Source organism: Anomalospiza imberbis, chromosome 4 (assembly GCF_031753505.1).
Source record: "Anomalospiza imberbis isolate Cuckoo-Finch-1a 21T00152 chromosome 4, ASM3175350v1, whole genome shotgun sequence".
Taxonomy (NCBI): Eukaryota; Metazoa; Chordata; class Aves; order Passeriformes; family Viduidae; genus Anomalospiza; species Anomalospiza imberbis.
In genome coordinates this window covers 70,921,981-70,944,559 of record NC_089684.1, presented here as the reverse complement: position 1 = coordinate 70,944,559, position 22,579 = coordinate 70,921,981, and the positions used below count along the sequence as shown (strand labels likewise).

The 22,579-nt window shown below is 39.6% G+C and overlaps 1 protein-coding gene across 1 annotated transcript in view; it reads left to right on the top strand.

Annotated features, from left to right (window-relative positions):
* The window catches only part of DNAAF9 (dynein axonemal assembly factor 9), a 64,708-nt gene that overhangs the window by 32,477 nt on the left and 9,652 nt on the right, over positions 1-22,579 (top strand). The window contains exons 13-29 of the mRNA XM_068189077.1: positions 1,509-1,596; positions 2,029-2,105; positions 2,374-2,418; positions 2,868-2,913; positions 3,222-3,333; positions 3,792-3,862; positions 4,579-4,629; positions 5,435-5,522; positions 7,625-7,728; positions 10,333-10,479; positions 13,083-13,171; positions 13,404-13,502; positions 13,779-13,896; positions 14,687-14,775; positions 15,809-15,955; positions 17,789-17,914; positions 19,851-19,888. Coding sequence (XP_068045178.1) covers positions 1,509-1,596; positions 2,029-2,105; positions 2,374-2,418; positions 2,868-2,913; positions 3,222-3,333; positions 3,792-3,862; positions 4,579-4,629; positions 5,435-5,522; positions 7,625-7,728; positions 10,333-10,479; positions 13,083-13,171; positions 13,404-13,502; positions 13,779-13,896; positions 14,687-14,775; positions 15,809-15,955; positions 17,789-17,914; positions 19,851-19,888 — 1,535 coding nt within the window. The remainder of the gene's footprint in view (positions 1-1,508; positions 1,597-2,028; positions 2,106-2,373; positions 2,419-2,867; positions 2,914-3,221; positions 3,334-3,791; positions 3,863-4,578; positions 4,630-5,434; positions 5,523-7,624; positions 7,729-10,332; positions 10,480-13,082; positions 13,172-13,403; positions 13,503-13,778; positions 13,897-14,686; positions 14,776-15,808; positions 15,956-17,788; positions 17,915-19,850; positions 19,889-22,579) is intronic.

Sequence of the window (22,579 nt, the reverse complement as noted above, 5' to 3'; positions counted from 1 at the left end):
TGAAATAAAAAGTATTTTATGAACACTATTCATTCCAAATTTGGCTGTAGTGATTGCCTGGAGTGCATAAACCAACTTTGAAAATTGAAGGGTAAATTTTTTGGTTTTACTTTTATTTTATGAAAATGCTTCAAAAGCAACACAGAAGAAATGCTGTGCTGGTTTCTTGTGTTTTTTTCTTTTTTTTTTCACCACTGCTAGCTTTAAAATGTTAAAATGAGAAGAAGAATAAGACAAAGGACATCTCACTGAGGTGTTTTCTTGCAAATATATATGTGAATTTGAGGGAAAGTAGGAATGGTTACAAAGTCTGGAAGAATTACAATATAAAGGAATTACATTGCTTTGCTGGGTGCAGTGAAAACATGCTAAGTGCATATGAAAGCACAGGAAATTACAATCCAGAAACATGAAAAAATAGTGAGAAAGCTCCATTTAAAAATCACTTGCTGCTGTTGGGGATGATGAAAGACAAGCTTTTGGTGTATTTTGAGGTTTCTCCATGTTTGGGGTCTTCAGATGCTTTTTTCCCATCCTTCAGGAATGCTTTGCATTTGGCTTAAGAGCTGTATCCTTCTCTTTCCTCCCCCCTCTTCCCTCCCTCAATATTGGCAGTGGAGTAATGAGAAAACTTAAAAATGTAGGGACTGATTCTGTTGGTCTGCTCATCTTTTTGTTGTAATTTAGCAGGAAAACAGAGGCTGATATTCCTTGGCTGGGCACATGTGGGGTTTTTTTCCCCAGTGGATCTGGAGCTGTAAATGTGTCAGTAGCTGAAAGTCACTCCTGGCTTCACCTGACTTTGGTTTATTTCTGTACAATTCTTTCAGTCCCCTTTTAAGAAGGGAATTGGACGAAGCTGGGATGGAGATTTCATGAAATTATGGAATGGTTTGGGTTGGAAGAGATCTTTAAAGATCATCTCATTTCAGTATTCTGCCAGGAGAGGAGGGGATAGCAGGGACACCTTCCACTAGCCCAAGTGGCTCCAAGCCCTGTCCAGCCTGGTTCTTGGACACTTCCAGGGATCCAGGGGCAGCCACAGCTTCTCTGGGAATTCCATTCCAGGGCCTCCCCACCCTCCCAGGGAGCAATTCCCTCCCAGAATCCCATCTATCCCTCCCCCCTGTCAATGTGAAGCCATTCCCTCTGTCACTCCAGACCCTGCATTTAGGGTGTGATTCTTAAACCCAACTGCAGCAAAAGGCAACAGTAAAACAGATTTTTTTATTCCTGACTACCAAAAACACCAGACACATTTATGTCAAGAGTTATTTCCCTAAAATATCCTGTAATGTGAGCAATTTCCTCGCTTTAAGTTAATTTTCTTAAACAGAAAATTAAAAGCTTAAAGCTTAACTATAAAACTACTTCTCCACTTATTCCAACAAAGACCCCTTCCTTATTATTAAGGGAGTTGTGCAATGAGAGGAAAAACTGCTCCTTTAAAGAGAGGAGGAAGAAAACTCTGCCTGTCCAGTAAATGTTGTGTTTGTATTTCTCTTCAGTACGCTGTTGTCGCAAATATATTCTGCTGTTGTAGAGGCTGTGCTTGCTGGCATTGAGTGCTATGCTAAAACTTCCACTGAATCCAAGGTAAATGAAGTTGGTAAATGAAATTTAATTGTTCTCTCTCTGTAATTGTTGATTTGGATTGCTTGCAGTGTGAGATTTACGTGCAAACCAAAAAGAAAACCAAAAGAATTCCCGTGTTTCGCTCAATGGGATAACACAAAGGTCATACCCTGGCCTCCAACCAGGCTCTGAATTCTGTTTAAAAAAAATAAAATTAAAGAGAGATTTCCAGGTGTGTCTAATTTTACCCATCTCCAGCTGGTTTTCCATCTTCTCATGAATTTTCCTGACCTCATATTAAGGAAAATGAGAAATGTGAAAGAGCAAATTTTAGCCTGGTGCATCAGTGTGTTACTGTTTAGTGTCTCTTGTTGGTCTTAGGGGTGCTCCTGCAGCTGCTGGGATTTGAGAGGATGGGAAAGGATGTTTTAATCTTTTATTTCCTTTTTTCAGGCAAAGGAGGTGGCAGAGCAGGTGCTCCTGTCTGTGTTAGACACCCTTGGCTTAGCACAGCTGAAATCTACTTTACGGTGTGTATTTCCAGAGTTACTCCTTGCTCATTTGGCTTCCCTGGGGGTAAAATATCAATTATAAACTGAAAAATATTAGTTTTAAACTGAGCTTGCCTGACTGTCAGATTTCAAGACTTCATAATGCATTCAGCCTTTAAAAATCATTATAATTATTCAATTTTCCAGTTCTCTTAATCACTTCTTTTGCTTTAAGTCTATTCCTGCTTATTTTTTCCATTTAAAAAGATAAACCACACATTTCACCCGTACAATTTCTATTCTACAGCTCCAAGATCGCTTTTCAAATTCAGGCTGTGAACAACCATGGCAGGTTTGTATCACTATCTTACAACTTCTTGTGCTTTTCATACACTAATAAATAAATTTTTCTCCTCTTGGAACTCCTGCAAAAACCCTTGTGTTTGATTATTTCATACAAGATGTGATAAATGCTTTTGTGTATGAGGTAGTTCAGTGATTTCATATCTGTAGTTCTGTGGAATCTTAAAAGCATTAAAAGGAATAAAAAGCAGTTGGGGAGACTAATTTTTATTAACTTAATGAGTAGAAGCAGCATGAGCTCATTAAGAGTTTCCTTTTAAAAATGCTTTTAACTTAGTTGATATCACAAACTTGTGCTTATTTAATCTCCACACTAATTGACTGAAATGACCTGCACAAATAAGTGTTTATTTTAAAATAAAGCAGCTTTTTTGGCTGCTGTGGAGTCACAGAACGATGATCTAACTTTTAAATATTTAATTATCATTGTTGTTCTAGAATTACTCCATTAGATAACGAGGACAGCCTGAGTTTGATCAAAACGGTAAGAAATAATAATATTTATTTATTTAATTAGAAAATAAAGCTTGAGTGTCTGTTTTTCTGGGGCACACTGAGATTTTTATGTGAATATAAGTGTAAGGGGAGAGATGAGAGAGATTTCAGATGCTGGATCAGGTTTAACAAGAAGTCAGAATTCAGAACAAAACATTAACATAGATTTATGATCTCGGGTTTAACCACTATATAGAAATAGGGGTTTAGAATGTTTGAAAAATACAAATTTTGCTTTTTCAATTGAAATATTTCAAGTTCTGCTTTCTCTTCCCTCCAAATGCTGGATGGCTGCAGGCATCCATGATGGTGTTTGACATTCCAGACCTGCTCACAGGAAGAGGATGTTTGGGATCTGTTGTGTTTTCAGAGTCCTTCCTGACATCACAAATACAGGTCAAAGAAAAAGGTGAGTGCTTTAAATTCTAAAATTCGACCCCACTCTTGTCCTTCTCTTGGCTTTGCCGTGATGGGAAAGCCAAAGGAATTCCATTGGATGTTTTTGCTGTTACTCTGATGGGTTTGGAACACTAAGAGCAAAGGAAGAAGCCATGGAAAGATCAGAATAAATCAGGATTTCTTTGGAACTCTGTAGCAGCTCTGTGTATGAGAGGACCGAGAGTTACTCTGCTGTGAAAGCTTCATTTACACACTCAGAAATCCTTAAAACAATAAGATTTTAATATTTACTAAAGAAATTTCAAGTCGTAAAAGTCACATACTGGGCATTTTGAAGTATGTGGGTGATTTTAGTTTAGTGGCCATGGTGATATTAGGTCAAAGGATGAATTTGGTGATCTTGGAGGTTTTTTCCGACCTTAATAATTCCCTGATTCCACTGCTTTGCTTCCCGTGGGTTCCCTGCAGATGGCAGCATCCATCCAGACTCCAGGCACGTTATCCTGACCGCAGCTATCCCGAGATTCGCTTCCTGGCTGGTGAGTGAGAGCACACAGCCCAGCTCAGCTCATCCATAAGGCTAAAACCTGTGCATCCCAGACCAAAACTCGGTCTGGGAGCGGGCATGTCTGAAGGAAAATCTGGAACTGGAGCATTGAAACAGAATGCTGTAATATACCCTGACTGTTTAGATTTGGATGAGAAGTGAAAAATGAAGTGGAAACCAGCTGATGGCTCCATGCATAGCAGGAGTTTTAAATAATTTCATTTGCACCTTGTCAGGTTTTTATCTTTTTAAAGGTCTGGTTGTTTTTGAAGTGCACAGTGTTGAAAAGTCACTGTGTGACTTTTGAAAATTCTGTTTATTGTGGGGCATTTTAGATCAACCCAAAAGAAAGCAAAGTCTGATTCAAGACTTCTGATGCACTGCACTGTGTGAGAGAGAGAATTCCAAAGAATATGACAATGCTTGAACAGTAATAAAAAATAAAACTGCATGCTTTCTATCTAATATTTTGGTCTATAAAACAATTTAATGGGGAGAATGTGGTGCAAGAAATTATTTTGCTCCCACGGTAATACAGTATTAGGAGCACAAAATTGTTTTTGAAAGACTCTGGGCTCAGGGTTTCTTCTGTCTCTGGTACCTGAGGTTCTTGTTGGCCTCAAAACTTCTTTAATGCTTTTTATTTAGTGTTAGACTTGCTTTATTTGTATAAATCACAATTCAAATGGAAGCTGTTTCTGGCTGCAGGTTGAAGACAGTGATGTGAAACTGTCGGAAAAGGCACAGCAAGTATTGAAGGTAAAATTCAATATTTTTGTTAAACTAAAGAAGTCACACTTTGATGAACCAGTATTTGAAAAACTTGAGCTACTACCAGACTCTCTTTTTATTATGTTGTTACTTCTCTTCTGCAAGACTTGCCTGTTCTGCCCTGTCTTTTTCAAACTTTGACATGCAAAATAATATATTGTGTGTAAAAGTTTGAGGGTTTCTTTATTTCAAAGAATCATAAAATCCAAGAGCAAAAAGAGTCCTAATAAAACTATGATTTCATGGAAGTCTCACTAAACATTACTCATGGAGCTCATGTGTTTCCAAAAGTCCCTAAAACTTGATGCAACTTTCTTTTAACTTAATTAGCATGCTAATGTCTAAAGGAAAACACTCTAAGCACTAGGAAAAAAAAATAGTTTGGAATCTGGAAACATCTTAAATCACATGAGTTTCACATTTGTGGTGCAATTTGTGGTTCCCAGGAATGTTCATTATAAATAGATTTATTTTCATGTAATATACTTTTAGCTCAGTAGATTGACAAACTAAAAACAAAAAGCTCAGCCTTGTGGTTGTGACAATAACTTGTAACTTCATAGCTGCTGGCAAAACCAAAATGGGGAGAAGGCTTTTAAAAACTATCCTCTTGCCTTGCTCTCTTTCCCTGGTCCTTCTGTATCCATGCAGGAAAAAACTATTTTAAAATAAGTTCTTGATGCTGTTTGAAAATAAAATATTTTCTCTTGGAGCAAAAGCAGGAGAAAATGTTCCTGCCTGGATTGGTCCTTGATCCACTCTGTGATGGTGCTGTTTGTTTTTTCCTGTTTAGGAAGACAAATCTTTCCTGGGCACTTTACTCACTGGGGGTGATGGAGTTTATATCTGTTCCAGCAATCCACAGGCCATGCCTGCAGAAGGTGAGATGCAGTTGGGGTTTTTTGGCTTGTTTGTTTTTTTTTTTTTTTTTTTTTTTTTTTTTTTTTTTTTTTGTTTTTTGTTTTTTTTGTTTTTAAAAATGAGAGGTTTTGGGATTCACGCTCTGGTGAGCCAAACTGTGCCATCACCTTAAACTTTCAACTTGCCTTTCCACGTCTCTTGTGTTCAATTCCATGTCTGGTTCTTTTGTCCCCACTCTCTGCCTGAAAGTCCTGAAAGGAGAATTCCTGCAGAGCGTTGGGCAGACCTGGCAGGTGGGAGGTGGCTTTTCCCCATACCTTCACAACATGCACAGGCTGGCTCCTCCTGTCCTTGAGAGAAGAGCTGCCAGGGGTTTTCTGCCTTTTCTGTCTCTTATTAACATGAGCTTGGAAAGATTGGTCATTGCAGAAGTGCTGCGGGCTCCCAGCTCAGGAGGAAAAGGCAAATATTCCTCTCAAAGCCTCCTCCCGGAGCTGACATGTTCCAGGTTTCTGCCACTGTCATTTTCTCTCAGGAATTCAGAGTTTGTCAGCTCTGCTGCTCACTGTGGTACAGAAAAATGCCTGATTTTGGTCCCTCTCAGATCCAATCCAGTTACAGCTTTCTGACACAAGATCCCTGGCAGCAATCTTGGATTATTCATCTTTTTTTGGTGCCTTTTCCTTCAAGAACTTAAACATGAATATCCCAGGAACAAGAGTGAAAACAATTTGATAGGATTGTTAGATTTCCCTCCCTCCTTGTGCCTTGAATTAATAGATGCTTTTAAGGGCACAATACTTTTATATTCTATATATATATATATTTTATACAGGGAAGGTGTTGCTGTCACAATGCTGATGTGCAGCAGGAGGTGGTGAATATCTGACATTAAATGCTTGGTGCTGCCAGTCTTTAGAGGAGAACCTTCAGCTTTATTGTCTTTGCCGTGGAGTGTGGAGGAGAAATAATGATGTGCAGGGCGATTAAACAGCAACCCTCACATAAGGGCAGCTGCTTTTGCTCTAACTGATCAGATTTCAAAGAGAAGAGGTTAATGCAGAGTGTGATGTTCAGCTATTTTGCAATTCAGTGCTGTGGGCACTTGTTCACTCAGTAAATAACTGGAGAACGCTGGATTTTTTTTTTTTTTTTGGCATTGTTAAAACTGGCTCTGTGTGCCCCCAAAGAAACAATTTACTTTTTCCCTTTCTTTTTTCCCTTTCTTTTTTTCTTTCTTTTTTCGTGATTTTTGCAGCTAAGTGTTTTGCTAAATCTTGAGTTACCAGTAGGTGCTGTAAAGACCATTATGAAACACTGCAAGGAGTGTGAGATTTTTTTTTTTGGGTGGCATGTGGCAGTGAAGCTGATTTGGTTCCCCAGTTTGCTGTTCTCAAATCTGGGCTCTGCTGAGGTTGCAGCCCTGTAGTCTGGCACTATGAGGTGTAAAAGATGCATAAAATTCATGGAATAGTTTGGGTTGGAAAGGACCTTAAGGAACATTTAGATCCAACCCCTTGCCATGGGCAGGGACACCTTCCACTAGCCCAGGCTGCTCAAAAAAATTAATTAATAACTTAAATTTTAATTTAAAGGTTAACTTAAAGTTATTTCTTTTAAGCTTAATTTAAACTTAGTGTTTTAACTTTCCACTTAAATGTTTATACACTTCAGTTTGTTACAATGTTTGAATTTTCAATTGTTTTGCATGCAATCTTTACTTAAGTTCTTGTGTCAATTTTGTATTTCTGGAAGTTTGAAATTTGACAGGATGGAATTTTTTTTGCTTTTAATTTAAAAAAAGTGCCTCAGAATATTTATGGTAAGTGGTTCTGTGGGGTCAGATGAACTCAGATGCAGTCATAGTCATGATTCCTGCCCTTGGTAACGAGATCCAGTAAAGACTGAATGGTTGTAAATATTATCCCAAATAAAATAAATGCTTTTATTTAATAAAAATAAAATAAATTTCACTAAATATTATCCCAAATCAAATTTACTGCTTGTTAAATACAGCAAAATCCTGCAGGAACATAGATTTCTTCCTCAGGAAGAAGAGACAGTCATGAGAAGCTGAAATATTGATTTATACTCATACAATCCTTTTTCCTTCAAATTCTAGGCAAATTGCATTTCTTTTCTGATGGAATTCTGTTCTGTGATCCCCACCACGGCAGCATTTCCATTTCCAAGAACCACATGAGTTCCATTTCTCTCTATGATGGGGTGAGTGTTTTGTCTTTTCTTTCTGTCACAAAGTTTACATCAGTTTTTAACAGCGATTCTGTTGGGTCCTGGTACAAAGTTTAGATTTCAGCTTCAGTTTGAAGTGTCTGTACAGCTGTAATAACTGATGCAAATCACTGCAGTTTTGGTGCTGATTAACTGAAATTAGTGAGTAAGGAGGAGAGAATTTTGTACTGGAGTTAGCAATGTGCTGTTAATAGTGTGAAAACTGCTTTTTGTTAAAAGAAAAATTACAGAACACGACATTCATCAAACATCTCACAGTGTGAAGGGACAAAAAGAGAAGAGTTCAAGGTGTGGTGAAGTCATAAGGTGTTTTGGAGGGTGAAATGCTGCCTTTTATTAAAAATATATTTGAATCACTTGGCCACCAGAGCAGTGTTCAGGCTTGTGGGAATTGAGAGGTTAATGATGGCAACTCAGCTCTGTCCACCTCGAGGCAGAAACTCTGGGTTAACCATCACTTCTTCAGGCTGGAAAAGAGGTTATTTGTGTTGGTTACTGTTTCCTAAACACTGGGGGAAAAAAAAATCAGTTTCCTTTAGTTTCCCTTTTGTTCAGGTACAGTATTCCCTATTTATTCAGTGGCCTCCTGCAGCATTGTGCTGGATGATTTCATCCCACAATACAGGAAATACAATGAAAATGTGATTCAATTGAGATGAAAACACAGCAGCTCAGAGAGTCTTACCTTAGCTGCCTTTTCTTGGACATCATATTGATTGCCCCTCGTTTAAGAAGCTATTTTAACGCTGACCTTCCTTTGATTGTTTGAGTCAAGACACTCACTTTCATAAAAGTTGCTATTTCTGGGACCTGGCCATCATTCTTGAAATGATGCCAGATTTTTGTGTGAAGCTAAGCTTTGACAGGGAGTGTATTATTGTTCTACTGACTTGGCAGAATATGAGGGTGGAGGGTTTTGAAACTGTTAAGGAGTGACAGGAGAAGCAGGGGAATCGTTGGTCGCTCTTTCCAAAAGTTCTTGCAGCAACGAGAAAAGAAAAAGGAGAACTTATTGTTCTGATTAAAATAAAAGCAAATTTTGCAGTGATGCAAAATGCAGGTTTTTTTAGCAGGTTTAGCATGATGCCTGTGAGATATTCTTGTTTTTAACTTGAAAATATCTGTGCTCCTGCTCCTGCATGTGCTGCAGATTCCTGTGCTGTGAGGAACTGAGCACTGAACTCCTGAAATCCCAAGGAGTCATGCATGGAGGGCAGGGGAGATTCTGGCCATTCATCAAGTGAACAAATATCACCAAGCAATATTTAGAATTCACAACGACATTAACATCTTGTAAAACTTGGAGCTGGCTCCTTTCAACCTCGTGTCTGTGGGGATTATTGCTGCTGCTGCTGCTTTTCAGCTTTTTTCAATTTGTGGAGCCCAAAATGTTTTCCAGGAGCAGATTTTGTTGGACACTTCTCGTGCTGACAGCAGCGTGGATGAGTTGGCCTTGGAGTCACTTCTCAGGGAATCTCTAAGCCATCCTGCAGAATCCAGTATCTGTGGATTCTCTTCCAAAAGCCATTTTCTTTTAGAAGAAATTGTTCTCTTTGAGGAGAATATTTTTGTGTGTTCTTCAGTGACCTCAGTGGCTTTGAGAGGATTATTTTTATGCTTAATCCCTCAGTCAGCAAAGCAGAGAGATTCTGTTTGCAAATGTCTCTGAGTTGATACCAGTTCTTATGTAACAGTTCCCCAACTTGAGCTTTTTCTTCTCAACAACGAGTACAGTGAGTTCTTTGCCCATTTCTGTTGAAAGTGAAGGGGATGCCACTAAAATTCTGATTTGAGCCCTACATAATTGAATTCCCATTTCCCAGAAATGTTTCTTGCTTCTAAATTGTTCTGATTTTCTAAAACTTTGATGTGAAAAGGGTTATAAGTGGGAAGTGCTTGAATATAAAACACTTCAGCATCCTGCAGATTTGAATATAAAATCCTGTCCTGGATTCCACAATCATGGAATGATTTGGGTTGGAAGGGACCTTAAAAACCATCTTGTCCCACCCCCTGCCTTGGGCAGGGACACCTTCCACTTTGCCAGGTTGCTCCAAGCCCCATCCAGCCTTAGCCTTGAGCACTTCCAGGGATGGGACATCTCCTACCACTCTGGAAAAAAAAAAAAGGCCCAAAACAAACTAAAAAATAACCCAAGAAAAACAAGTCAGTGTTTTTTTCAGAGCAAAAATGGAACTTGAGTTTAGTGCTTCTGAGGGAAACACAACCTGAAGGCTTCAGCCTCTCTTGTCACCTTTTTAGGTGGCATTTAAATAATTTTTCATCTGGTGTCTGTGTTGGAGATGTGGATGTAGACAAAGAGTTTGTTGTTTGAAGCAGTAGCAGAGGAAGGGTCTAGATTTTGGGGTGGACAAGAGAAGATACTAAAGTTTAAGCTTTGTTTTCAGGATGAAAGTTTAGCGCTTGCTCAGACTCACATCCTTTGTTTTAAACTTGTGATTCCTCCAGTAGCTGCAGAGGGGAATCTGAGGGGTGCTCCACCCCTCCTGCTCCATCCCTGTGCCATGCAAAGTAGAAAATGTGAATTTTAACGTGTCCTGTTTCTTTCTTTTCCAGGATTCCAACAGCATCGTTGCTGCACTCTTTATAGACTTCAAAAGTTCTCTGCTTCCTCATCTCCCCATTGAATTCCACACCCAGAACAACTTCCTGATGATTGCACTTTTCCCCAAAAGAAAGATTTATAAAGCTTTTTATTCGCAGGTAAAGTGAAAAAAGTTTGGTTGGGGTGGGGGAGAAGCCACATAATTGCTCTGTGTGTTTAGGATGTGTGAGAAACTCGAATTTCAGTATGGATTTCCAGTGATGGTGCTGCTCGTTGTGTTTAATGCTCCCATGTGCTTTCACTTTGCCTTCTGAAGGCAGCCAGGACTTTAAAATCTCCTTCTCTGAGCTGCATTTCAGTGTAGCTCTGGTGTCTAATTTGCTGCAGGGATTGTATGGAGTGGCAGAGGTTCCATTGTGTGTTTTGTGGTCAGACACATTTGGATCGTGATCCTTGGGGAAGTGGAGTTAAAGTTTTTAAGTCTCCCATATGGCATTGTATTATTCCCTGAGTAGATTGGCTCCGTGCATTGTGCTGCAGAGGCTTTTAATAAACCCAACTTTATAACAATGGTGCTTTTGAGGAAATGAGCCTGGAGAATTTAGGACTTCACAAGGGTTTTAGGATGTGCTCATCATGCTGGGTTGGAAAAGACCACCTAGCTCAGTGAGTAGTCCCCACTGGTCGTATTAATGGTCCCATAAAATGTCTCCTCCTTTTATCTTAAGTGTTTAAATTCTTCCCACTGTTCCACTTTGTGAATGGTTGGCAATCTGTTGTTTGTTTGTATTTGAATTTTCAGCCTATTTTATTAATTCTACTTCTATATCTGTTTTATTTTTCTTTTCTCTACCAGAACACATCCTCGAGATACTCACAAATCTCAGACCTATTCTTTCTGCTTTATTTGGCCTAATAAAACAAAACCACATTCTTTTCAATCTATGCCTGTAAAAAGTTCCTTTTTCTTCTGATAGTTGTAATGCTTTTCTTTTGATCTGGTTTTTGTAGATATCCAAACTCTTTGTAATATCTGAGATGAGGGTATTTGTTTCCTCTGTTGCTTTTTCTCAGGGCTATTTATTCCTGTCCTCCTTTGAGTTAATTTTTTTTTTTAGCTGAACAGTTCCACACTGAGGTTCAGTTTGGGCAGTTTAAGTTTCTCATTTGGCACCACACCAGTTGCTTTGCTCAAGCAGATAAAACAAATCTTTTGTCTTCATGATGTTCTCTCATGAACAAAACTCTTCATCAAATTGACTGTACCTGATTGTGTAAACCATGGAAATATATTTTTGTATTGTGTCAGTATTTACCTTCAGGTGTTGATTGATTTCCTCCAAAATTCTTTCTAAAAGTGTGCCTCACAGGTTACAGAGATTCACTAAAATTTAGATGCTGCTTCTATTCTTCTCAATTATCTGTCATGATACCTCGCTCACTGGAGCTATACTTGGATTATTCCAAGCCTCCTGGAAATAGGGAATTGTAACTGCCCTGTTACCCAAATCTGGGTTGGTTAAAAACTGAGATGTTGAGCCCACAGAGGTGAAATCTGCTGTGCAGGATGAGGTGATGCCTTTCCCATCCTCACTCTGAAGGGTACAGGAGGAAAATTTGTTTAGGCTTTGGGATGTTTTGATTTCTCTCACTTTTTTCTTTGATGCCGTAGCTGCTCTTTTTTAACTTTCCTTAAGTTATACAAAAGGACCTGATCTATTTCTTCTGGGCCTGATATATTTCTATATTTCTAACACTTGTTAGCCTGACCTATGTTCTCACTTTATCCCCAACCCTTTGACTCTTTCAGAACACAAATTTCCCTTGACCATTCCTTTTTTCCATCCCTCCCAGGCATTTCTTTGAGTCCCTTCTGTGTGTTTTGAAGTGGTTGTTTCTTTAGTTGTGTGGATCCTTCTGCATGAGCAATATTGCCTTTGTTAATATCAAAAGTATATTTTATTTTGATGGTTTTTATCTCCTACCCTTGTGTTTGGGATGCTGAGTTTTTAATGGAAAGCAGTCGTGTCCCCCCCAGTTGTTTTGTCTTGCAGACAGTTATTGTGAAAAATGACAATGGCTGTTGCCTTTACTTCAGAAAAGAAGGGAAATTCCAGACACTGACAGGACTTTGTGATTCATCTGAATCTGATTTCTAGGTTCCCAGTGCCATTCAGATTAATGTGTCTTGGCTGGAGCAATTGGATGTGAGCCAAAACATTCCCTAGAGAAACGAAGGGTTTCCTTTTCTTTTGGGAGGGAACAGAGTTTTTCTCCAATTTCAAGTAATGATTGCTGCAATCCCACCTCATGAAAATTACAGCAGTGCTTCAAAGAGACTTGAATGAATTCAGTTCCTGCCGTAGAGCACTTGGGTTATAAACACCTGCATTTTTATCAGGGAAAACATTCAGTGCATTCCCAAAGCACTTCCAGTCTAGCCAAAGAAAAGACTGCAAAATCTGATCAGTGGATTTGAGTTCTAAAACTGGAAGGGACCTCAAGGCACATCTCCTTCCAGCCCCCTGCCATGGCAGGGAGCCTCCCACTCTCCCAGGTTTCTCCAAGCCCCATCCAACACTTGGACACTTCAGGGATGGGGCAGCCACAGCTTCTCTTGCAGAAAAACCTTTATTGTGCAATATTTAATGGTTTGTGAAAATGTGTCTGTTTTTTTAGGTGAGCAAAACCAATTCCTAAACAAATTCACAGCAAATTTGGGAAAATTATGACACTCATGCATAGATCTGGTTTATTCCAGGTTTTCTCTTCATGGCAAAACCAGACAAACTCAGGATTATCTTTAAAGGTTGTCCCAGAAGAATTCCTGTCTGAGGAACAAAAGAGGCTGTAAGTTCCTGCCAGTGCAGTGCAGTTACACAGAAGCTGCAATCGGAAAAATGTTGTTATTTATTGTTTTTGGTAATAATTAATTGTTGAAATAATTTTAAAAAATGGTGCATTCTTAGCGCAACACTCACATTATTTTTTTATTGTGCCATTTAATATGAGCCCATGTGGTTTAAAGAAGAGAAAATTTTAGGTTTCTCCTTTAAGTAATGAATCCATTTCCTTCTTTTAGGCATTCCAGTGTCCAGAAACTCTTCAATGCCTTGTCTTTTGCTTCTGGGGAGAGATGCAGGGAGCTGAAACTGTCTGCTGCCATTCCAGGGTTGGAGAGGTGAGAAATTATTTTTGTGTTCAAGGGATTCATTCTGTCAGAAAGGAGACAAAAATGTTTTGGTAGATGTGATAGCCATCTAAAAATGTTTCTTAAATAATTCTATCTTTTCACTAGGATGTTTTTATTCTGAGATGAATTATTTCCTCTCTAGCTTGACCTTTTCATACTCTTGTTTTAGTAATTTCCCAGCTATTTATATGGATGAGATCTTTTGCTGTCAATTGTAAGGAAGTAAACCTATTATTTTATTTTATTTTATTTTATTTTTGGAAGGTTTGTGCAGCACTTCACAGTCAGCAGCGTCAGTACCAAGCCAGTGATGAGAGCACATCTTCCTGTCCTTCTCCAACAGTCAGAAACCATTTCTGACAGCAAAGCAGAAGGTGATAAGGTAAGGAAACAACTCCACAATAATTTCTAACCCTCATATAGAATATTTGGGATATTCTGCCAGTAGTTCTCTTGTACTGTAATAAAATACTAATCATGTTCAGCCATGCTCTGCCTCCTCCTCCACTACCACCAGCTTTTTGTCTTTTTTTTTCTGGTTATATACTTAATCCTTTTCCATTTAAACAATCTTTTGGAAGTGCAAATGGCCTTTCAACCTGCTGAAATAGAGGCAGAAAATGAGGTGTAGATCTTTAAGTGAAGTGTTTTCTCTAATGTGCAGAGAGACTTTGCCCTAAAGCAGCAGCTTGTTTTTATGAACTGCTGAATAATTTAGCTGAATTGTTCTGTGGAACATAAAAGTCCTTTAAATAGCATAGGGGTAACACATGATATTTAACATTTGCTGATATTATCTGTACAACACTCCTTTCTCTATAGGGGCAATAACAATTGTCCAGTTTAAGGTGCGCTTTAAATAGCATTTTCAGAGAAAATATTTCCTTGGAGCTTCCCAGCTTTTGAAATCTGCTGGAAACAAAGCCAAAGCAACAGGAATATAATCTTTCCTTGCAATATTGCTGGGATCTGGTTCAGAGACCATTCTGAAAATTAATAAACCCTTAGGAACGTTTCAAAATCTGATTTTTAAGGTTGGTTTAACTGTGGATTTTTAAAAAAGAAAGAAAAGTCTATATGAATCATAGAAAGCAGCCGTTTTGGTGTCTGCACCAGTGTTTCTGTGATTATTCTGTGTTTAGACTTCCCGTGCCCCTGTTCCTGTGTTGCAGGTGATCATCACCATCATCACTGGGCTGCCAGGCTGCCGTTCCAGCGACCTGTGTTCTTTCCTTGTCACTTTTACCAAGGAGCATGGGAGGTTGGTGCAGCTCTGCTTACACTGATCACCAAAAACAGCTTGGCATGAAGGCAAAAAAAAAATTATCACTGTTTCATTTGGTGGTTTTTTAAACCTAATTTCAGACTGCCAGGTAGATTTGCCCTTAAATGGATACATTTAGACAGAAAAACTGCACAGGAGATTTCTGTGTGGCCTATTCCATGTGGTGAAGAGCTTCCATTTATTGATTTGTAGTGATTCTAATATGCTTTTTTTTTTTTTTGTTTTTTTGAGAAAAGTCTGTACTAACAGTCCTTGCCACAGCGTTGTTTTTAATTTAGCCTGATTTGAGGTACATTATGGACATCTGTTGTATGGCAATGAGATAAATCTGCTATGGGAATTTGCCACTCTGTGTGTTGATAGAACTTCTGGAAAATAAAAAAAAAAATCTTATCCTTTTAATTCTTACAGCCAAAGACCTTAGCATTTAGTCTTAGCCATGTTCTGCACTATTCTTTTACTTTTAACTCAATATCTTGATTTTATCAAGTTGATTCAGGACAGTTTTGTGGTTCTGTTATAGGGCAAACATGTAAGGTGACTTTTGAAGGCTGTGTAATAACACATCTCCTCATGTTTTCCTGCAAATGTCATTGTTACTTTCTATTTTTGCAGTGAAATATTTTCATGCCCAGAGTCTTGAATTGGATTTGTCTAATTTTTTTTTTACTGCATCACTGCCAGCGATCAGAATTACTCATATGATGTACAGCTTTGAAAAAAAGCTGGTGAACATTGTTTTATTGAAAAAAAAAAAACAACAACAAAAAACACCCACAAATCCCTTGGACAGCCACATAAAAACTGTGCATATGCTGGAAATGATAGAAAGCCAAATAAATTCCCCTTCCCCACGTGGCGACGTGGAACGAGACCACCATGAGATGACGAGAGATGTGAAATCTTTGGGCTTGTCAAACTTCATTTTGGTCTGTTGCTTGAAAACAGGAAGAAACCAGAAGTGTTCTGTGCCAGCACATGAACCCTTTGCTCGTTGTCTGTGCTTCAGGTGGATTGTTTATCGGCAGACCATGGACAGCCCGGAGTGTTTCAGTGCCTCCCACTTCCAGCGCTTCCTGGCCGGGCTCCTGGAGGCCCAGCAGAACCTTGGGGTCCGCGATGGGAAGAGCAACAGGCTCCTGGTGGTGCTGCAAGGGTAAGGAATCCAAACTCTTGGAATTGTTGTGTACAATAAGGCACTTCTGGTTTGCTCGTGGACCAAACTCAGCTTTTCTGTCCCTGTTGGTTTTGTTGCTCCTGTAGTGAAGGTGTCCTTAGCCTTCCTTCCATGTTCTGGGTGCACTCACAGCGCAGAACCCCCCTGTGCTGGGCTGGTCCCTCAGTGTGGGCAGCAGGGGAGGGGGGGATTCTGCCTCTGCGCCCTGCAGAGCTTTCTCCAGCTCTTAGGTCCCAACAGCAGAAGGACTTGGAGCTGCTGGAGAGAGTCCAGAGGAGGCCATGCAGCTGCTCCCAGGGCTGGAGCCCCTCTGCTCTGGAGCCAGGCTTGGAGAGCTGGGAATGTTCACCTGGAAGAAAAGGCTCCAGGGAAAGCTCAAAGCCCTTGTAGGGCCTAAAGGGGCTCCAGGAGAGCTGGAGAAGGACTGGGGACAAGGCATGGAGGGACAGGACACAGGGAATGGCTTCAGATTGAAAAAAGGGGAGATTTGGGTGAGATTTTGGGAAGGAATCCCTGGTGGTGAGGGTGGTGAGGCCCTGGCACAGGGTGCCCAGTGCAGCTGTGGCTGCCCCTGGATCCCTGGAAGTGCCCAATGCCAGGTTGGAGCAATCTGGGGTAGTGGAAGGTGTCCCTGGTTGTTGCAGGAGGTTGGACTAAGATGACCTTTAAAGGTCCCTTCCAACCCAAACTAGTCTGTGATTCTGGCTCCAGAACTGCCAGCAGAGATCAAACTGTCAAAAATCTCCTGTTGCCTGATAGAGCAGGTGATAGCAGAGGAGGACTTAGTAATGTGTGTTGGATAAATGCCATTTTCCTTGTGGGATAAAGGTGAGGACTGAGCCACCTACCTGTGTTTGACATTTCCATCTCCAGTGTAGCATTTGAGAACCAGGATCATCTTCTGAGCCATTAGAAGGTGACATAGACCAGTGTGAGGGAGGCACTACCCTGACCTGGCTGCAGTGACTTCCAGTTCATCCTTCTCACTGAGGATGTACAAATGGAGCGCACCATTTTCTTCATTATGGTCCATTCTGATCGTGCTAAAAACCATCATTTTTTCCATGCTGGAGCCAGATTGATTTATTTTTTTGTGCAATTAGTAGGGATGGTGTTAAGTGCATTGATTGGCAAAATAACTGATACTCTGGTAGCAGCACTGGCTTCAGGAACAGATAATTGGGAGTCTTCCATTCTTTATGGATAGTTGGATGTTAGTATAGATAGCTTTAGAGAGGCTGGAGTTCTCTAAATATCCCATTCAGTTGATAACTGACAGCAGAGAAAAGTTTGTAACTGGCTGAGAAATAAATACCTGAAATTAAAACTCAGGTTCACCTAAGCCTTGATGTCACACGGAGATAAAATACAGCAGTGGTTGAAGTCCTGATAAAAAGTGGATGCATTAATGGTAGAAACATATTTAAATTGGGATGCTGATAAGTGAGAGAGGCTGTTATTTTATTCGTTTTTTAACTCAATTTGTGCTTAGTTTGCTTGGCATTAGACATAAAATGTTTGTTTTATATGGTGCTTTTTGTGCTTTCTGCAAGCGGGACCTTGCAGCTGTTCAGTACAAAGTTTACACTGTTTTTCTCTGGATTGTTAATAATTTAATTTTAATGTAACTTCCAGTCAGCTTGATTTGTCTGGATTTGCTTAATTTGTCTGGATTTGCCAAGTTCTGAGCTGCTTTCCATCTCTTTTGGTAGCTCTTTTGGAAATGCAGTTTTCCTCCAAGCCATTGATTTCTTCCTGGGTAGGGAACTGTTCTGGCTCTCTGAACCCATTTTTCATTTTGGTTTCTTGCAGGTACACTGATGTTATTGATGTTGTGCAAGCTCTGCAGACTCACCCTGACCCAGATGTGAAATCTTCTTTCATCATTGGAGCAGTCAACACCTGTGTGGAGCCTCTGAGCTGCTACATGGAACACAGGTGTGCTTTGAAATATTTCTACAAGTTTAAGAACAGATGCGTGGATTTTTGGTATCACTTTTATAATAATTAATGATTTGTGATGGTTAAAAGCCACTGAACTGACTTAAATCCCATAAAACTGTTTAATAATCCATCTTGGAGGAACTTGGAAGTGCTGTTTGGTTTATCAGGACGGCACTTGGTTTCCACTGGATATAAAATTATATAGAATATCAATAGAAGTTCAGCTCCTAAAAGAATAAACAAAGATTGTTTAAATACAAATCTCTGGTTAAGGGCTTTGTAACATTTGCACAGTCATTTTTCCTCTGAATAATTCTCTTTTTTGCAATCTTGTAGTGAGTCAGACTAAAAATGGAGATGTGCATCTCAGTTTGAGTTATTGATTCTGCCACTCCTTTTGGATGTTTAAAAAGACTTTACAGGTTTAAAATATGGAATTTAAGGGAAACAATCCCTGAAATGGGGAAGAGAATGACAAAGCACGGAAGCCAAAGCATTGCAAGTGTTAAAATCTGATATCCTGGGTTACTGCAGAGCCAGGGTGGGGAGGAAATGGTCTCAGAGCCAAGTCACTGACCTTTTGAAATAGCTTGTTTCATAGTAAATGTGTGTGCTCCAGACTTCAACAAACATGGAAATCATTTCTCAGACCTACCTGTAAAATTGTAACACTCCAATTTTTTAATTATGCCTTGCAGCTGATTTGATAAAAGTAAGTTCCAGCAGTTAGAGTTTTTGGAGTTGGTAGCACTGCTTCTGTTTGTGATCAAACTGTGCATCACAGCTTAGAGGAGAGCTGCCCAAGCAGTCTCTAAAAGTGCATTCCTGACATTTCCTGGCTGTTCTTAAACACTAACCAACGTGCTGCTTGTGCTTTGCGGTAGTCAATAAATAGACCTTACCTTGCTGCTTCTTCTTGTCTCCGTGACAAAGATACCAAACCAATATTAAAGACTACATAAAAAATTGGTGAATTGATGCTGGAGTGCTGTCTAAACTTGTTCTTTCCATAATTCTAGGAAAGACAGGTTCCATTTCTGTTTCATTTTTAGCTTACTAACGTGTCACTAGTCATGGTACTGTGTAGTGTTGCAGCAGCAGCAGCCTGCAGTCCTTTAATACTGTTTGTCTCCTGAAGTGCAGAAGCAATGGGAGGAAGAGGCTCAGCCTGTGCTGTAGATTATTTCTGTTTTGCTGTGGAGTTTGTTCTGATAAGAATTCACCCAGTAGCCACACAGTGCCCATGGCAAACCTTGCAGTTGGGAAGCTTTGGTGATTTCACTGTGAGAATGGAACAGAGTGGATTTCATGTCTGGCTTGAAACGTGCACTCAAGAAAATCAAACCCATTTCCTGCCTCAGAGTTCATCACTGCAGAGATCCAGCTCTTCCTTGAGCATGGGATCAAGCTTTTCCCCATTCTGAATTCGCAGACCAGGCCAGGGGAGAGGGAGTTGAAGGGAACAGGTAAAATACTCTTCTTGAGGTTTTGTGTCCATGATAAACCTCCTGAAAATAATTGTCACTTGTCACAGCAGCAGAAATTGGCATTCTGTACATCCAGTCTTTCTATGGAAAGTTCCCACTCTTTGTAAGGCACAATTCTTTAGGGCAAACTTTAAATTCCTATTGTTTAAATAAGAATTAAAATAACATTGAAGCGTTTCTGACTCCTTAGAGTACAGAAGAAATTGCATGGTGGGAATTAGCTCTTCAATCTGATGGAGAATTAAAACCATCTACAAAACTGATTTTTGGGGGGAAAAGTCCTGAAAGACATAAGCTGGGAGGATGTTGCAGTTACAGAGATTGAGGAAAAGAAGCATGAAAATGGTTTGGTTTGTGAGACTCTGTCAGCGTCCAAGTGAATGTAAATGTTTTACTTAAATAATAATATCCATTCTTGATATGTGAACTTTTTGGTTTTTTAGGCTTCTTTTTCCCAAGTTCTTGGACCAGTGTTCACAAGGTATGTGTCACTTTTCCTGACTTTGAGCTCTACAGGACAATAACTGAGCCATGTGGCCAAATAAATACCTGTATTTATTATTTTGTGCTGTTAATACCCGTAGCCAAAGGGTCATCATAAACTCTTGGAGGTAAGAACAGACAATCTCTGTCAAACATCATGGGCAGAAAATGAAAAAATTCTGGAGCATGATCCATTTTGAAGTCCTCATCTGCAGGATGGGTTTCCTAAGACCATGAATTAAACTGCTCACATTGAGCTGTTGTAACTGGGAGTGAAATGGATGGGATTGGAGTTTCACTGCCCTTTGGGATGTGAGGAAATGGAGCTTTCTTTTCATTTCCGCTCTATTAAAAAGGGAAAAATGAGGGGTGACCTTGTCCCCCAAATGCTCCCCTTGGTGTGGCCTGGAGGGTCCTTGCAGGGCTCATTGCTCGCTGCAGCAAAGCAGCTCAGCTGCAGGCCTGGTCCTTACCTGTGTTCAGTTTTATATCCTGGAATCAATCACCGCCTGCATTGTCAGGCTTGGGAATTAGAGCTGGCACAAATGGGGTATGATCCTTCCTCACCTGCCCTCAAATCCCTGCCCCAAGTGTTCAAGGCCAGGTTGGGTTTATTTTATCTTCATATTTAAATGCAGTTGGAAAATCAGAGTAGGATGCTGTGCTCTCCTTGTGGCTGCTTAAACTCTGATTGCTCTGCTTGGCTGCCAGAGAGGTGCCACCACTTTTTCATGTGTGAAGAGAACCTTAAAGAATGAAGTTGTGAACAAGCTGGACAGAAAGTAGGTGCTGTTGTATAAATCAGAATTTTATTTGGAGAAAAGTATTGGTGCTCCAAATTGAAAATTATGATGTGTACAGCCACTGGTAAAATTGAAGAGAGCAGGAAAATGTTAAGAAGATGAAGAATTATTAATTACTGCAGAGAAGTTAAAGGTGCAAATTGTTTTATGAAAGAATAAATAAAACAAACACCCAAAGCTTTGTTTTTCTTAAAGTGTATTTGTACAGACTGGATTGGATGAGAATTGGTCATTGTTGAAAGAGAAGCTGCAAAATGCCCAGGACAAGAGGACAAGAGTAGCTGATTTTCTTGCAGTCAAAATGCTGTAAGAATTACAAATACTGGAGGTTAGAGGAAAGTTCTTGGGGCAGGGAATAATTTCTGCGCGTTGCAAAGTGTTGGCATCCGGTTCTGTGCTACAGCATGTGACATCAGAGAGGTCCCTTTGTGTAAAGAAATTGTTTCACAAAAATAGGGGGAATTTTTGTGTAAAAGATTCAGGAGGGAAAGTATGCTTTGAAGTGAGATGTGGCACACTTAAACCTTCCAGACAGATGCAGAATTGTGTCACGTGTGTAGTGGAGAATTTACATCTGCATAATTCATAGAATTATGGTTTGGGTTTGGAGGGACCTTAAAGAGCATTTAGTGCCATCCCTGCCACTGTCCCAGGGTGCTCCAAGCCCCATCCTTGGACACTGCCAGGGACCCAGGGGCAGCCACAGCTTCTCTGGGAAATTTCCAAGAGAATTCATTATGGTTTCACACACCTGAGAATTCAGTTTTGGTGCAACAATAGCAAGATTTGATGAGGCATTCACACAGAGATATTAATTCATATTTTTGGGATGTTGTGCACGCCAATATTGTTTGTTTTGCTGTGTCACCAATTGGCCAAGACTGTGTTGTGTTGGTTTTTGGGTTTTTTTTTTTCCTTAAAGTTTGGATTGAAGGTACTTGAGGTGATACTTTGTGTTTAGATTTAGATGTTTATTTTTTAAATTTATGTTACAGTTTCATAGGTAGTGAGGTTTGTATTTAGTATCTCACTAGTAAGGTGCAAAATGGTTAACTATTTTTTGTTACAAGGTTTTTTAAGGTTAAACTATCTAATTAAGAAATTATACTTAAATTCTTTTCACTTTTAACTTAATAATTAATTACTTGAAGTCCACAACGTGGACTTTTCTGTCTAATTACAAAATATACTCAAACTTATGAAGAAGAAGGTGAAGAAGGACTAGCTTCTGTTCTAAAACTTTTATTTTTTTATATATATATTACTATATTTAAAACCATAAACTCGAAGATTTTTACTTTTTGATATTATATGCTTTTAACTAAACTATACACTTGTAATTTTAGTGCTATTAATTAATTTTGGAGGCTTTCTTTATGGCTTCAGGTCAAATGTAGTGTTTTCTTGGGAGTTAGAGTCTGTTAATACAGAAAGTCTAAAATTCTCAGTATCTAGAACTCTAACAGTGTTGTACTGGGCTTTGTACAGATCTGAAAACAGAACTTTGTGGGTGTAAGAAAAGCCAAGTGCCGCCATAGGCAAGTAGGAATTAATTAGACTTTGGATCTGTACTTTTTCCTTCTATCTTCCAGATGTGGGGAGTGAGTTGGGTTTGCCTTTTGCTGCCTTTCTGTGTATCACAGGGGTTCCTGGGCACCTTATCAGTGTGGCATCTTCCAAAATTTCAGTTTGGAGAGCCCCAAGACTGGCAGAGGCAGATGGGGACTGGGGAGAACTGACAAAGCCTCGAGCAGAATGACCAACAGGAATATCCCTTGCATACATCCTTAAACTTCTCCAAAAATTCCTGCCACCATCTGTGTGCTGCAATTCCCTTTTGTCTCTCTTTGGGTTTTTTTTTTTTTTTTTTTTTTTTGGTCTTTCTG